The 15,087-nt window shown below is 41.1% G+C and overlaps 1 protein-coding gene across 3 annotated transcripts in view; it reads right to left on the bottom strand.

Annotated features, from left to right (window-relative positions):
• Window positions 1-1,089: 1,089 nt before the first annotated feature.
• The window catches only part of lin28b (lin-28 homolog B (C. elegans)), a 34,921-nt gene continuing 20,923 nt past the window's right edge, over window positions 1,090-15,087 (bottom strand). For all 3 annotated transcript variants that reach the window (XM_048250907.1, XM_048250909.1, XM_048250910.1), the window contains 2 exons: window positions 12,533-12,720; window positions 1,090-2,905 (listed from right to left, as the gene is read on the bottom strand). In XM_048250907.1, the coding sequence (XP_048106864.1) occupies window positions 2,620-2,905; window positions 12,533-12,720 (474 nt within the window). In that variant the 3' untranslated portion in view covers window positions 1,090-2,619. The remainder of the gene's footprint in view (window positions 2,906-12,532; window positions 12,721-15,087) is intronic.

Raw genomic sequence — 15,087 nt, 5'->3', positions numbered from 1 at the left:
TTGTGATTTCTAAAGTTAAAGTAAAATATATTTAGCAGGTGCTTTTGTCCAAAGCAACACAAACTCGCAACAGCATGACTGGAACCCTGGTCGACCGATTGTCAGACGGCAACATGACTGTTGCTCCAGGGCAGTTCCGCTCAAAACTGTCACATCCATACTGCCAAGTTATTTTCGAGGAATTACAAAAGAACCTGACCATCACAGAAATGATCACTCTTTATGCTGTGAAGAAGAGATGTAGAGTGGTGTAAGAGGTGCAGAGCATGATGGGTAGAGATGGACATGGAAGTTGCAAGTCTGATATCTAAAGGAGATGGACACCATGGGTCTAGGCAAGGAAAGTCACACAACTGGGTGCTGTCTTGAGAGAACTACAGCGTTAAACACTCAGTGAGACACATAGACACAGATAGATACAGTAGATAGATAGATAGATAGATAGATAGATAGATAGATAGATAGATAGATAGATACAGTAGATAGATAGATAGATAGATAGATAGATAGATAGATAGATAGATAGATAGATAAAGATAGAGGGAGACAGAAAGAGAGAGAGAGCAGCGATGGTGATTTTGATCAATAAAAGGACTGAGTAGATTACTGCAGGGGAAAAAGAGAGAGGACTTGATTCTGTCAGCTCGACAATAAAGAATCCTACAGTTTGCACCAGTCAGTGCATTTTTCTAACTGCCTACAATGAAAAACATCTTTTTTTTTCTTATACTTGATAATATTTTTTTTTCATAATATGCTATTTTCATACACATATATTAAAGACTTATATTATAACTTTCAACTGTGGCACTGCCTGCGACTACATAAAAAAGCCAACAAACCCAAACCTAGATAAAGATGCAATCACTTCTTTAGAAAAATAATAATAATAATAATAATAAAGCAGTAACTGTGTCTGTGGTTAATTTTTTTCAGCTCTAACTGGATAATATACATCTTCATTTCAGGTCTCTCTAAGACTATATTAAAACAGTGAGGCTAACACTTAGAAGTGGTTAAGCTGTCAGTTATTCACAGATCAGGGCTGCTTCGGAAAATGGAAATAGGGGGTATGTATTTCTACCCCCACACACATGCACAAAACCGCACTTGTGAAAAACATTCTTGGTGTCACGTCATGTCGAACACATAAACACATTAAGCACCTGACGTCCAGCCCTTATCGTTCTGTCTTCGTAAACTGATCCAGGGACAGTTTTGCCTCACATCAGCTTCACAGACCCTGGTGTGCCAGGAAACCTTGGCACCAGGCTTAAAAGATAAACGTTGTCAGGTTGCAGCACACACTGCTTTGGGCTTGTTGATTGGATCTCACGCTTGTTTTTGTTTTCCCAAGAGGCTGATAAGAACAAGCAAAGTTGGAGGCACAGAAGTGGCCAACACGAATGGAATAATCACGGAAGCTGCAGTCATATGCAACAGTGGCACCCTGGATAAATGCAAAACAAATACACTATTACACCACGCTATCACTGAGGCCATTACTATGTGCTATGATTTTGATACCATAACTGATCTACTAACAACAATACATATTTTCCTTCTTTGGCTGGTGTAATCAGATATTTCCTGTAGTCCCAGTCTTAATTCCCAGATTCATATATCATCAGGATAATATGCAACAAAATCTGCTAATACTAGATCATGAATGGATCCATTTTTGATTTTCTGAGGCATTCAGTGGCATCTACGGTCATCTCTATTTCCTACTTGGGGTTGAAAGGATTTGGGACCTTTGAAGATTCCCACCTGTTCATCAGTAACCATGGTCTACTTTCTACAGCCAAAGGATTTGTCGCTCAAGACATTGTTTCTGAACTCATGTCTGAAACACACAGAGCCACAGAGTCACAGCCATGAATGCATGGTGACAGAATGCGTACATCCAGTATGTTGTAATGCCTGTAATATAATGACACTATTGATTGTGGGGATTTTGGTTGTTGCCATGAGTTTGCCACATTGTCTATTTGTAGATGAGAGGGGCATTTTTTGGAAGGAGTCAGTATGACATGTGATGGCAATAATTTTGCAGTTGACTGCTAGACTGAGGACATAAAGCATTCCCTCTGAGACAGAGAAGCGGTTGAGGTGATTTTTCCTGAAAGAGCTCGTGGGGTGAGGCAGACTTTAAAGATTAACAGTTTGGTTTTGATTCAAGTCAGCCCACCACACGCATTTTAAAGACCTATTTCCTTTTTCTATACTCAAACATTACACTTCCATTTAAGCATTGGAGTCAATGAGAGCTGCACTTAGCCTTATACATGACGCCTTTAACGGCCAGCCGGTTACCCTGACAACAAGTTACCATGACGATGCCAAGTGAACACAATGGAATGAAGGAAAGGGGGAGGAGTCTCCCCCCAAAAAGTGGGGGGAGCCAATAGCTGCACTGGCTGTCAAGGAGCATCCCCCCCTGAATGAGACTGTGAGGTAGATTCTGCTGGTCCAGACTTCAGGATGGGTGGGTGGGGAAGGGGGTGGGAAAACAGAGGAAAGAGCAAGAGGAAAGGATGATTAAGGTGGGGGGAGAGGTTTGAGGTTTAACCCTTTGTGGTGTGCTGCCAGTCAAAGGCCAGGCCTCCCCGCAGCACTTCAGGGCTTCCTCCGGCGGTGCTGAGAGGAGGACGGCCCGCGGTGTGGCGGCTCGTCCCCGGCCGAGGAGCTCCCTTCCTGGGGAGAGGAGCTGCTGCGGCCGCCTTCCTCGTGGGACCCCCCCTGGGACTCTGGGGAGGTCTGCGGGTCCTGCGAGCTGGACGAGGTCTTGTGGGGGCACTGGGCCACCATGTGGGTGATGCTCTGGCAGTAGTGGCATTTCTTTGGCTGGGGAGGCAGGCCGCACTCCTTGGCGTGGTGATCAAGACCTCCACAGTTGTAACATCTGCAGGAATGACATGTTAGCATATAATTAGATCATGAAACTCCACATACATCATTCGACTTGATAAGTACATATTATATTGTATTATTTTATATTACATAGACCATTATCTTGCATAATGCAGAATACTATGCTGTCTCAAAGAAATGCAATCGTTGGCATCCTTTTCCATGCTAATCCACTAGGTGGCAGTACAACATAAGTAGAAACCAGGAGCTGAAGCTAGAGACTGGTGATGATGCGCATAAGAAGGGGGTGAGATGCATGTCTCTATAGATTGCTCCTACACATCATCCAAAGCCGCTTGGACAGACGGAGGAGACCCTCATCTCCTCAGGACTGACACATCACTGTGGTGTGGGATGTATACAGCAGGCACTCAGGCCTGCATGAATAAAACAAAAGAAAAGATATCCGCACACTGTTTCTAAAGCTCCCAGTTTAATGGTGGGTGATACACAACGTTTCGACCACTCAGGTCTTCGTCAGGTGTTTTTTTACACCGTGAGTGGTCGAAACGTGTATCACCCACCATTATACTGGGAGCTTTAGACACAGTGTGCGGATATCTTTTCTTTTGTTTTACTCAGTATTTCTAGTATCCAGCACCTGTAGAACCGGTATAGATGTGTGATGTGCGTACACCTCCACACTTTAATCAGGCCTGCATGACCATGACTTCCACCCGTAACACAAAGGCCATGGTCAGCTTGTGTGCAATACACTGATCAGAAACTTTGGCAGAGTGGGTGCACATCCCACCTATCTTTGGGCCAGGTGCAGGACAGTATATATCCCACCTATCTTTGGGCCAGGTGCAGGACAAAGTATATATCGCACCTATCTTTGGGCCAGGTGCAGGACAGTATATATCCCACCTATCTTTGGGCCAGGTGCAGGACAAAGTATATATCCCACCTATCTTTGGGCCATGTGCAGGACAAAGTAAAACAGGAGAGAATGTCCACATGCCGAAGTAGCTCTCAAATGTTTAATAACAGCGATGTTTCGACCCGACAGGGTCTTCTTCAAGCAAAAGTACACTGATCAGCCACAACATTACAACCACTGACCGGTGAAGTGATCAGACAACCCTGTTACAATGGCACCAGTCAAGGAGTGGGATATATTAAACTGCATGTGAACAGTCATTTCATCACGCTTAAGTGTTGGAAGCATGACTAATCAGCAGGGATCGAATATCAACGGATTGAATAGGGCCAGATTGTAATGGCTACAGGACTGGGGTAGTCTAGTTATCTACCAACTGTATGAGATTTATACAGTATGACAACCGTCTCAGAAAATATTATTTTATGGGCGCTCAAGGCTCATTGATATGGCTAGTAGCTACAGACCAGTCAGAGTGCCCAGAGTACCTACCACATGTCCATCAACACCCCAGAACGCCATCCCAACCACCACCACCACCAGTCAGAGTGCCCATGGCAAGCACCTGTCCGCCGCCACCACCACCACCACCACCATGTGGTTGGCCAGTTGCTTGTGCACCATTTCTCTGGGAGTGCCATGGCAGAAGGGTGCATTATGGGAAGATGACCTGCTAGTGGATGCAGTGGGATGCTATGGTTATTATGGGATGTAGCGATACACCGTGAATCGGCTAAAAATTGATACAAGTGTGATACAAGATCACAACCAGTTGAGATAAAAAAAAATCGGCCATTATCTGCTTTTGATTTCACTTGTTCGACGTCAGACATCAGTAAACATTCAGTTGTTGGTTGGTTGTTCGTAGTGATAAAACACAGACAACAATAGTAAAATTGGGAGTCAGATAGATTGGTCAAAAGATTATTCTAATTTAAACCAACCTCATCAGGGCGCTGGATAATAGGCATGGGACTGGGACACTTAGCAGTCAATGAGTTCAGACTCAGTTTCTCAGTTTATATAAATGAAGGAATATTTTCCAGTCATAATTTGTCTGCAGGTTATTCTGATAAAAAAAATCATGAGAAAATCGTATAGTGAAGGTAAAATTGTGAATCATACCGAATTGTGAGTTGAGCGTATTGTTACATCCCTAATGGATATGGTGATCGTATTTCGCAGACATTTACAGAATATGAACATTACAATAGTTAAAATGCTCCAGGTAATGTCCTACTGGGTAGCCTTGAACATTACAATAGTTAAAATGCTCCAGGTAATGTCCTACTGGGTAGCCTTAAACACATTACAATAGTTAAAATGTTCCAGGTAATGTCCTACTGGGCAGCCTTGAACATTACAATAGTTAAAATCCTCCAGGTAATGTCCTACTGGGTAGCCTTGGGTTTTGGCAATCACATGATCACTTTGATCATTGCAATGGTAATGGACTTTCATGGCAATGGTATTTCCTGATGCCAGTGGCCTCTTGATTCAGAATACTGTGCCCTGCCACAGTGAAGAAATCTGGACAGGGAAAGGCTGGCATGGTCACTTTTAAGCTTCTGCCACTGGATTGAAATGTTCCCTCAATTATGTAAGATGCTTTCAAGCTGTCAACAGCCTTCTGGTGACAATATCTTCATTTCATTAATTAGCTTTGCGCCAGGCTTATGAAGAGACCTTGTGGGTAACCAAGGAGCTGGCCGTTGCCATGGTGACCTGTGGGTCTGGAAGCAACAGACTGGTGGGATGACATTAGGTTGTTCCTAAATATAGAGGGTCTAGTTTCTCCCTGACACGTGGGACACACACAATCATGTATCATTGTGTATGTGTGTGAGTTTGTGTGTTTAACATTGTACATTTAAATTGGATTGTACATCATCCAATCTCCTTCACAGCAGCATTAGCTTCTCGGTGCTACATGCAGTAGCTGCAAGCTAACAGGCAAGCAAGAAGATGACATAATATGACATACACATAGGCTTCAAATGATGCACGCACACACACACACACACACACACACACACACACACCTGAGAGTCTGTAAATTCTTGGCATATTTTGTGGGAGAAAGTGTGTGGATACAATTGTGTGGATACCCCTCAGATCCCAAAAAAAATTCCTCTTGATTCAGAATGGGGACCAAGGACACCGGGACACCAACACACACTAACACACAAACACATACTCTCACACATCTGCACTATAAGGACCAGCCTCAAGCTCTTCTCCAAACATTGGAAAAAGATTGTTACTGCCACTAGTGTTATGACCAGTAAAGTGACTGAACGTTAGGTGGCACTGGTGAGCAACGCAGCAGTGATGTCGGCTGATTTGCAGAAGTAAATGGAAGTGTTCTGACCTGGGAACAGCTTACATGAGTCCAAACTGCTGAACTCTATTCACAAGCCTGACTCTAGATCATCACATACACAGATTGTGAGTCATTCAAGATCACACTCGCATATTATGAAATTTTCACTTCTTCAGTGCCTTTACACATAAGTATCTGGGATTAGCCTGGTCCTACCAGAGTCTGGCCACTTTCCATTGCCAAGCGTTAACTTCCTTGAAGGCAAGTACTCTGTTGAAGTGTAAAACTATTGGATCTGCCCAGAGCCACTCTGGATCTGCCATAACCAATCGCTAACGTTTGGTCGTGACGTATGTCATGCTCATACTAGCGCACAACCTCAACGTCATCGTTCTTAGCCACTCCCTCTGTTCGCTGATTGGACCTGTAGATTTTTGCAGGAGAAAAGCCACGAATATACCGCAGACCCAGACGACGTACTGAAGGGGAAAGAAAATTGAGCGCAAGTACGTAGGAGGGCGGAGCCAGGCTAATCTGGGATGGCTAACAATGCAGAAATGATGAGATGTTTGTTTGTGAGCTGCATGCATCTGGAAACGTGATTTAGTGAGATGCGATGAGAATGAGCCATTCAGAACTTTTCTCTACATTACGGAAACTTTTTGAATAAGTAATATGTTGAGTTTTATCTATCTGGACCAAGTCACCACTCACAACTGAAGAACAAAACTTTTATCCTGTAAGCTTGGGATTTGTTACCTAAATGTCAAAATAAATCAATCGTGTCATTTACTTTACTTTACTTTACTGTTCCTTAAGAACCATGCAGACAAACTGGATGCTTTGAACAGGGCACTTCACACAGAGTTGAACTTGATGACGTTGTGCTTTTTCCTTTTGGTATAACATATGACACAGGAATCCTATTTTTATGCATGTTAATTACAAACTCTGGACTCTGACTTGGCACTCACTGTATTGTATTTTGTGTTTTTATCTGATGTCACTGCTACTCTTACTGTATTTGAATGTACAATATGTGATTGATAATTTATTATTTGTATGTTCTGATTTTTAATTGGACCCCAGGAAGACTAGTCTGCCACTTCTGCGTCAACTAATGGAGATCCGCAACTAAACAATAAACAAACAAACAGATCTTTTATTAAGACCTCAAGAAACTATTACAAAAGGGTCAAATATGTGACCTTTTTTTCCTACCTTTTTCCGATGGCACACCTCAAATGAATTAACCCAGATGAGGGACGATGGGAGATGAAAGACCAGACCAACCCCTACCACTCAGAACCCTTTCAGCCCGTCCTGCTGCCCGGACCATAGACTCTTTTTCAGTGTCTTGACACCACTCCCTCCCATCAGTGCTGGGTATGCTGGCTCTATCCCAGTTCAAAGACATGACTACACGGTACATTTTCCACTTAACCTCACATTTCTGTTCCCTTTCTGTAACTCATCTGTCATTCATAGTGTACAAGTAACACTCAACCCAAATATTTTTTATGAACACATGATCGACCACCATTAATTGCAAGAGTTTTTAAATGTTGTTTGGAAGGAAAGGGAGGAAAGATGTGGTAAAAATGGGCTCACATCATCAGATCTGAGCTGTTCATTTGGGGATGCAGATTTCAGTTGTGGCTCAAACAGCTTCACGTGCTAAATCCAACACTTTCTAGTCTGTGGCAGTGTAGCATTGTCTGAATCTAAATGTCAAATAATATTAATTTCCATTTTTAAACAAGGATGTTACAGATGTCACTGTAAGGTCCTGGCTGCAGGCTGCTTAGCCTCTAGTTACCGTTTGAGATCAAGATAGGTATGAAGAGAAATGCCAAGGGATGCATTGAGGTTGTTTAATGCACACTCCCATAATGCACTCCACCAACTACCACAACAACAGAAGCTAATGGAAGAGTGAAAGAGAGGGGTAAACACACACATTCCAAATACCCATTTCATGCCTCTTCCAAGGCCATCTTCCCCCTTTTCTACCAGATAGTGTTTGTGCATCACACGAAGCCCACATTGCTGCATCCACAAATGTCTATAGACAATTTCACAGGCTATAGGCACAGGCCCTTTCACAGGCTTTCTGTTGATACGCATAGATGTAAGACTGATGTGACATCACTGTACTATACATGAATAATCTGATGTATAGCACATATCGGTACACACACAGTATGCACAAATCCTGAGCATTGCTCACATACTGTCCTAACGCATTCCCTCCCAGTGATTGCATACTGTAGGTTTAAAGGTGCTCTAAGCGATGCCACGCGTTTTTTAGGCTAAAACATTACTGTCACTTACTGCAAACATCACCTAACCAACCGCTAGCTGTCTGTGTCCTGAATACACTGTAAAAAAACGTGATCTCTGTGGACAGCCCAGGCTTCAAAAACGGCAACAAAAACAACCTGGGCAAACCTAGCCCATAAAAACATAACAAACCAACAAAACCAGTTCCAGCAAATTACAGACGAGATGCGCATTTAGGAGAGTTTTAATTGCACGGGAGCAGCACGGGAGGGGGAGGAAGTAGCGAGCTAGCTCTCTGTTTTGTTTGAAAGTCAACAGAAGTGATGTTACCCAGCATCGCTTAGAGCACCTTTAATAAAAGATCAAAAGCCTGGGCTGTGTAGTCAGATGCAGGGTTGTAACGTGTTCACCTTCGAGCAAAGACCAATGTCCATTTCCCACACTCTCTTTGCATACGCGCCTACATAAGTACTCAAGGCCAGGCCGAGAACTACAGTCGTCTACGAGGGTCTACTCTCTCTTTGCATACGCACATGTACGTAAGTACACAAGGCCAGGCCGAGAACTACAGTCGTCTATGAGGGTCTACTCTCGTCTTGATGGAGAACAGGTTCCAGGCCGAGAACTACAGTTGTCAATGAGATTCTACTCTCGTCTTGTTGGAGAGCAGGTTTCAGGGCAAGAACTATAGTTGTCTATAAGTGTCTAGTCTACTCTCGTCTTGATGGAGAATAGGTCCCCTTTACATTCAACTTTCAATATTCTGCTTTATCCAGCAGATGTAATGTTATTCAGTTCAGTATCTATACGTGTTCATATTGCATTTTACATTCTATAATTATTATTTTATGTTTGAGCTGTAAAATTGTCTCCATAATTCATAATTGATCATGAAATAAAGAAATACTCGCAACCCTGAAGGCTGATATTGACTCATGCAGCAATACATCCTTTTTCAAATTTAAAAGACTGCAATGTGTTTAAAAATTTCAAACTACAGGTAGGGTGTGCCACTATTAATGCATGAGAGGAGACACATTCCCACTTCTGCTAAACTGATCAATTTAGCATCTTTGTTTCCTTGCGAGCCCTTCAGGTTGAACAAATCTTCATCATTATAACATTCAAGTGGAAGTTTGTGACTTGGATGTTAATTCATGGGAGTTGGGATTTTCCCCCGTGATAAATAGCTATTGTGCAATCTAGGTTATATCCTGTCTGAATGTGGATTGTATTCTCACTACCATGTTAGGTTGGAGACACAAATGTACTTTTGGACATTTAAAAACTACAACTTCATACTCTGCATGGGACTCTTTTCCTCTTCTCTCATATCTGCATTATCCAATGATCAATGATCAAAAGTTGTTCTATTGTTCTGTGATACAACTGTGCTACTCTATTGAGGGTTATGGTTATAGTTTGATACATTCCACATATCTGAATCAAATGTATCCACTTCAAGCAGCAACAAAGCCTTTCACTGTGGCTAAATGGGATGTTACCAAATACTGTTTCAAAGTAAAAAACTTTGAGCTTCCATTGGGACCATCGGTCCTTCCATTGTTTCAATCGAACAGCTTCTGCACATAGAATGTTCTAGAATGTCACCTCTTTGTGGACGGATCAATCATTCTAAGGTCACAAATACGATGACATGCATCAACAGCAAGAATGGAAGAAACAGGCCTGGGATGAAAGAACACATTTCAATGACAGTGTAAATGTATTCCTGAAGAACTACATCTTTCAATTCTCTTTTTCTATCCCACCTCTCAGGCACGTTCAACCCTAGAATATGAGCTGAGCTTCATTTTAAATAAATGGAGCTTTTAAATATAGCACAAATGCAGCGGGTGCAAAAAGCCTCCACTCTGTGCCGCAATCAGCTGGCCTCATAACCATGGCAACAGCCATGTGCTAGCGTGAAGTGATTGCCTCAATCAATGCCGCCGTGGAAACGCTCTCCCGCTCCAAACAGAGGGCACATTATTGCGTGGCGACATGATTCCAACGAGCACTGATGTGGCACATTCCTGTCAGTCAGAGCAGCCTCTTAATATGCACAAGTACGCACATATCATCATCCAGATCAAGCATTCACACATGCACATAGACACACATCATCATCCAGATCAAACATTCACCAATGGACAGATATACACACAGAGACATATACATATCACCATCCAGATCAAACATTCACACACACACACACACACAGACACACACACCACTGTCCTGACGCCCACCCACCCTGACACACACTCACACACCATCCAGCTTCAGCCCTGATTCAAACACACAACTCGACGATACACAAACATAGACACGTCACACACAAACACACACACCGCGAACAACACTTGTCATCTTCATGATGACTTCATTACAAGGTGTATAATTTGACATTAAAGACAGTAATGATGTGTTAATCTAAAAAAGAACACATTTTTAAATAGCCTTTTGTTCCAGCTGCTGAGTGCTGAAGGGTGTCAAACTTCCATTTCACACATCAAACACCCTGAAGATAAAAACCCCCATTTGCAAAATTAGTGAGAAAATATACAAGTGGTCACAAAAGAATTCAATTCGTTCCTTTGTGGAAGCTGGAGCATGTAAACGGAGCCTATCAGCATTTCATTGACAGAGCAGCTATATAGCAAATTTATTCACCTTCATTCACCCCCAAAAGTACTCAGGCCCTCTTAGTACACTGTTATTTCTGTTATTTTGTCAACATATTTTTTGGAATAACTCCCACCCACATTTACAACAACTGTTTAAACCCAACATACAAACCTTTTAGATATATAGATAGTTTATTCATCCAAAAAGATTTTTTTTGCATCCAGAATCTTCAGAGCTGTGTGTTTGTTTCATTCTAAGTAAACTACTGCCGCTGCAACACCACGATCTCCCCTTGGGAATGAATAGTCATCTATCTAGCTAAGCAGATTTGGCAAGTTTAAAACATGATTAAATACTATACAGCGGCAGTCCCAACAACAATAACTTAGTCATAACTATCATTACCATGGTAACAGTCAAATGCTACACCATCACAAACTCTCAACCCATTTTAAAACGAATAATAATAAAAAATGTAACACAATGTAACACCTCACATAGTTGTGGGGGAAAAAAGATAGATAGATCCTTTATTGATCCCCAGGGGAAATTCAAGAATTAAAAAATTATTCTGTTCAGTATCGCGATATTTTCTGCATGCAATTATATCGATACACTAGCGCAAAGTATCACAATATGTAAATATATAATTGAATTATCTATTTTACTTTTATTTGCATCGGGTTTACTCAGGGTTTACTTTAATAACATTAAATTGGTTAATTACGCCCACAAGGTGGCGCTTGTTGTGGCGTGTTGTGGCGTTGTTGTGCATTCAACGGCAATATCAAATGAAAATGCCTTCACAATCACAACCTGTTACACACAACGCTTTGTCTTCTTTCACATTGAAAGTGTGGGTGTATTTTGGTTTTCAACAAAAAACTAATAGTGGCCCCAGCTGTGGCGCAACTGGCTGGGGCACCTGCACCGTACACCGGCGACCCGGGTTCGATTCTCACCCTGTGGTCCTTTCCAGATCCCACCCCTGCTCTCTCTCCCATTCGCTTCCTGTCACTCTCCACTGTCCTGTCATTAAAGACATAAAAATCCCCCCCCAAAAAAAAAAAATAAAAAAAAAAATAATAGTAAGGACCTTGACATGCACCATGCCATGACAACGTTTCGGTTAAAGTGTAGAAAATAATGTTCACATACTTAAACGTCCTTAGTTTTTGTTCACATACTTAATTTTCCTTAATTTTTGTAATGCCTTGGAATAAAATGGTAGACATGAATCGCAATATATCGCAGAATATATTGTTGTATCACACTATGTTAAGAATCGTAATATTGTATCGTGGCACAAATATCGCAATAGTATCAAAGTCACATTTTTGATAATTCCCTTCCCTATCTCCTAATGTATTTTTAAAGTCACACAAAACATTTCAACTAACACAACAAAGACACCCTTAAAACCCATTTGCCACAACCAAAATCTCCCTCTACATTCACCCACACGCAACCCGCACACACTATCCACCACCACCACTCACCGGTCTCCCTTTGGTTTGCGTTTGAGGGGAGGGGCCTTGCCTTTTGGCCGCCTCTCGCTGCCAGCGCAGGGCCCGCCCCCAGGTCCAGTGACCCGTAGCGCCTCCAGACCCTTGCTGGACCTCTGGAAGGTGAACTCCACCGGCTCCCCCTCACGCAGGCTGCGGAAACCCTCCATGACCAGCTTGCTCTGGAGACACACACACACACACACACACACGTGTTGGCATCAGGGGTTAAAAAATAATAATTTAAAATAATTTAAATATAAAAATCATACTTTTCTAAGGCTGAGACATAAATAATAAATGTATACAATGGAGGTCTTCTGAAAGTAAGAAAGAAAGAAAGAAAGAAAGAAAAAAAATGATTTAATGTACACAGTAATAACTGTGTTTTCTGTTTCAATTAGCTCACTCTAATTGATAGGCCTATGTTTTACATACAAATGATGATAATCATGTAATAAGCTCTTTTGATATTGGTGTAGTGGATACAATGTAACATAATTTCATATACGTCAAACAACACATATATCAAAGGTTCACACAAGACACAGGACTTCAAAGAATGAATCGTTTTGAAAAATCTGAATAGCTGTTTCACAAACAAAAGCTAATAAAACCAAACAATAAATTAACATTTAATTATGACCAATCAGTCAGAAACCAGGCGTTAACTTTGATTAGCATCAAGAAAACACATCAGATTGCTTATCAAAAGTTAAAGAAATGTTTCCGATCATATTATTAGAATTGCTATTATTATTATTATTATTATTATTAGAAAAAGAAGAAGAGGAGGTAGTGGAGGCTATGGACATTGTTAATATGCTGTTGCAGGTCGCATGTATACCTTGCTATTTCTGGTGTTTCTGATATTAACTAAACAATCTAGTTTCTAATGGTCATAAGGAGGACATCTATCGCTTTGGACAAAGGTGTCTGCCAAATCCCATGACCATCTATCTCCATAGGTACATAAGGATCATATCTAGCTCCATAGGTACCAGTACATAAAGATCATATCTATCTACATAGGTACATAAGGAGGATATCTATCTATAAGTATATAAGGAGGATATCTATCTCCATAGGTACATAAGGATCATATCAGGTACATAAGGAGGATATATATCTATAGGTACATAAGGAGGATATATATCTATAGGTACATAAGGATGATATGTATCTCCATAAGGATATCTAAGTTACAATGAGTGCATTGGGACCCCAGTAGTTCACTCAAAGCCCAGCCAATAGGGGCTGCAGTGCCAGACAGTACAGCTATTTACAGTATATCTGATCCAGTATATCTGATACCAAATGGATCAAGATAGAGCCGAAGATGTGCAGGAGACAGAGACAATAACCATCACCAGCTTGAAAAATGTTGACTATCGGTGACTGCAGTTGGAAATTACTGGTTGATTCAATGTTTTTCATAATCGTTCAAATTTGCTAATGACATGCTTCAGCAATTCATTCACACATCAGTCCCAGCCCAGGGACCTCTCTTTGTCACACCCAATACATGTCACTTCCTGTCAGCCCCAGCATCAAATCAGAATCATCTGCAGTTTAAACATCATTGATTTTCAGTTGAACAAAGCAAACACACTACAGGCTCAAGGAAGACTATGATTTATGATATTTTTGCAAAAACACAAGACGACTTTACTATGCCCATTAGATACATTTTAAAAAGTGGCATTTAAGATTGACCACCAGTAAAAAACAATTTACTATTCAGCAGTTAGCTCTTAGACACACATGTTCAAATACAGGAAGCTATGAGCAGTGAGAGGCGTATGAATTTGGAATTGGAAAAACTATTTTCTCAGAAGTATGCATTCAGAGAGCGAAAGAAAGAGCAAGTAAAAAGGAGAAAAAGAAGAATCCATGGAACGAGAGACAAGAGATAGAGGGGGAGGAAAAGAGAACAAAACTAAAGAAAAAAGAAAGAGCTAGAGGAAGTGGTTTCCAGGAGTCACAGGGAGGAGAGTGGGTCGTTGTCTTCCATTCTTTAGATCTCAAGAATAGACGCAACAATGGAAGCACACATTGTGAGCTCAGATGAGACACAAAGGTAAAAAAAAATAACGAAAAAGAAAAACACACAAGCAATGAAGTCGAAGACAAAAAAAGAACAACTAACAGTAGCTTTCACCCGAATAAACGTCAGCATTATCCTTCAGAAAAAAAAACTACAAAGATGAACTTAAGATGTTTGAATTGATATTTTTAGTCAAGCCTCTCTGATGTATAATTCCTCTAAATTTCACAATTATGGAAAAAATTAGAACAATTCAAACACCATAATTCTGTGTTTTCTGTGATTATGTGAATGACAAGGGCATAGGGACATAATGAAAGGCATAATGACATAAGAAAGATGAAATTACAAGATTATAAACGTAATCACATGAAATGTGCCAGAAAATATAGATGAACAACACAATGCCGCATCACCAAGACCTTTTCCATTCTACACAAATGGGAGATCAATATTTAATTTCTGAAGAAATAATATTTCATTGATTCATTCACACATCTAT

The sequence above is a fragment of the Alosa alosa genome, chromosome 8 (assembly GCF_017589495.1).
Source record: "Alosa alosa isolate M-15738 ecotype Scorff River chromosome 8, AALO_Geno_1.1, whole genome shotgun sequence".
In the NCBI taxonomy this organism is placed as follows: Eukaryota; Metazoa; Chordata; class Actinopteri; order Clupeiformes; family Clupeidae; genus Alosa; species Alosa alosa.
Note: the sequence above shows the minus strand (reverse complement) of the source record. Positions and strands in the feature narration are given on the sequence as shown.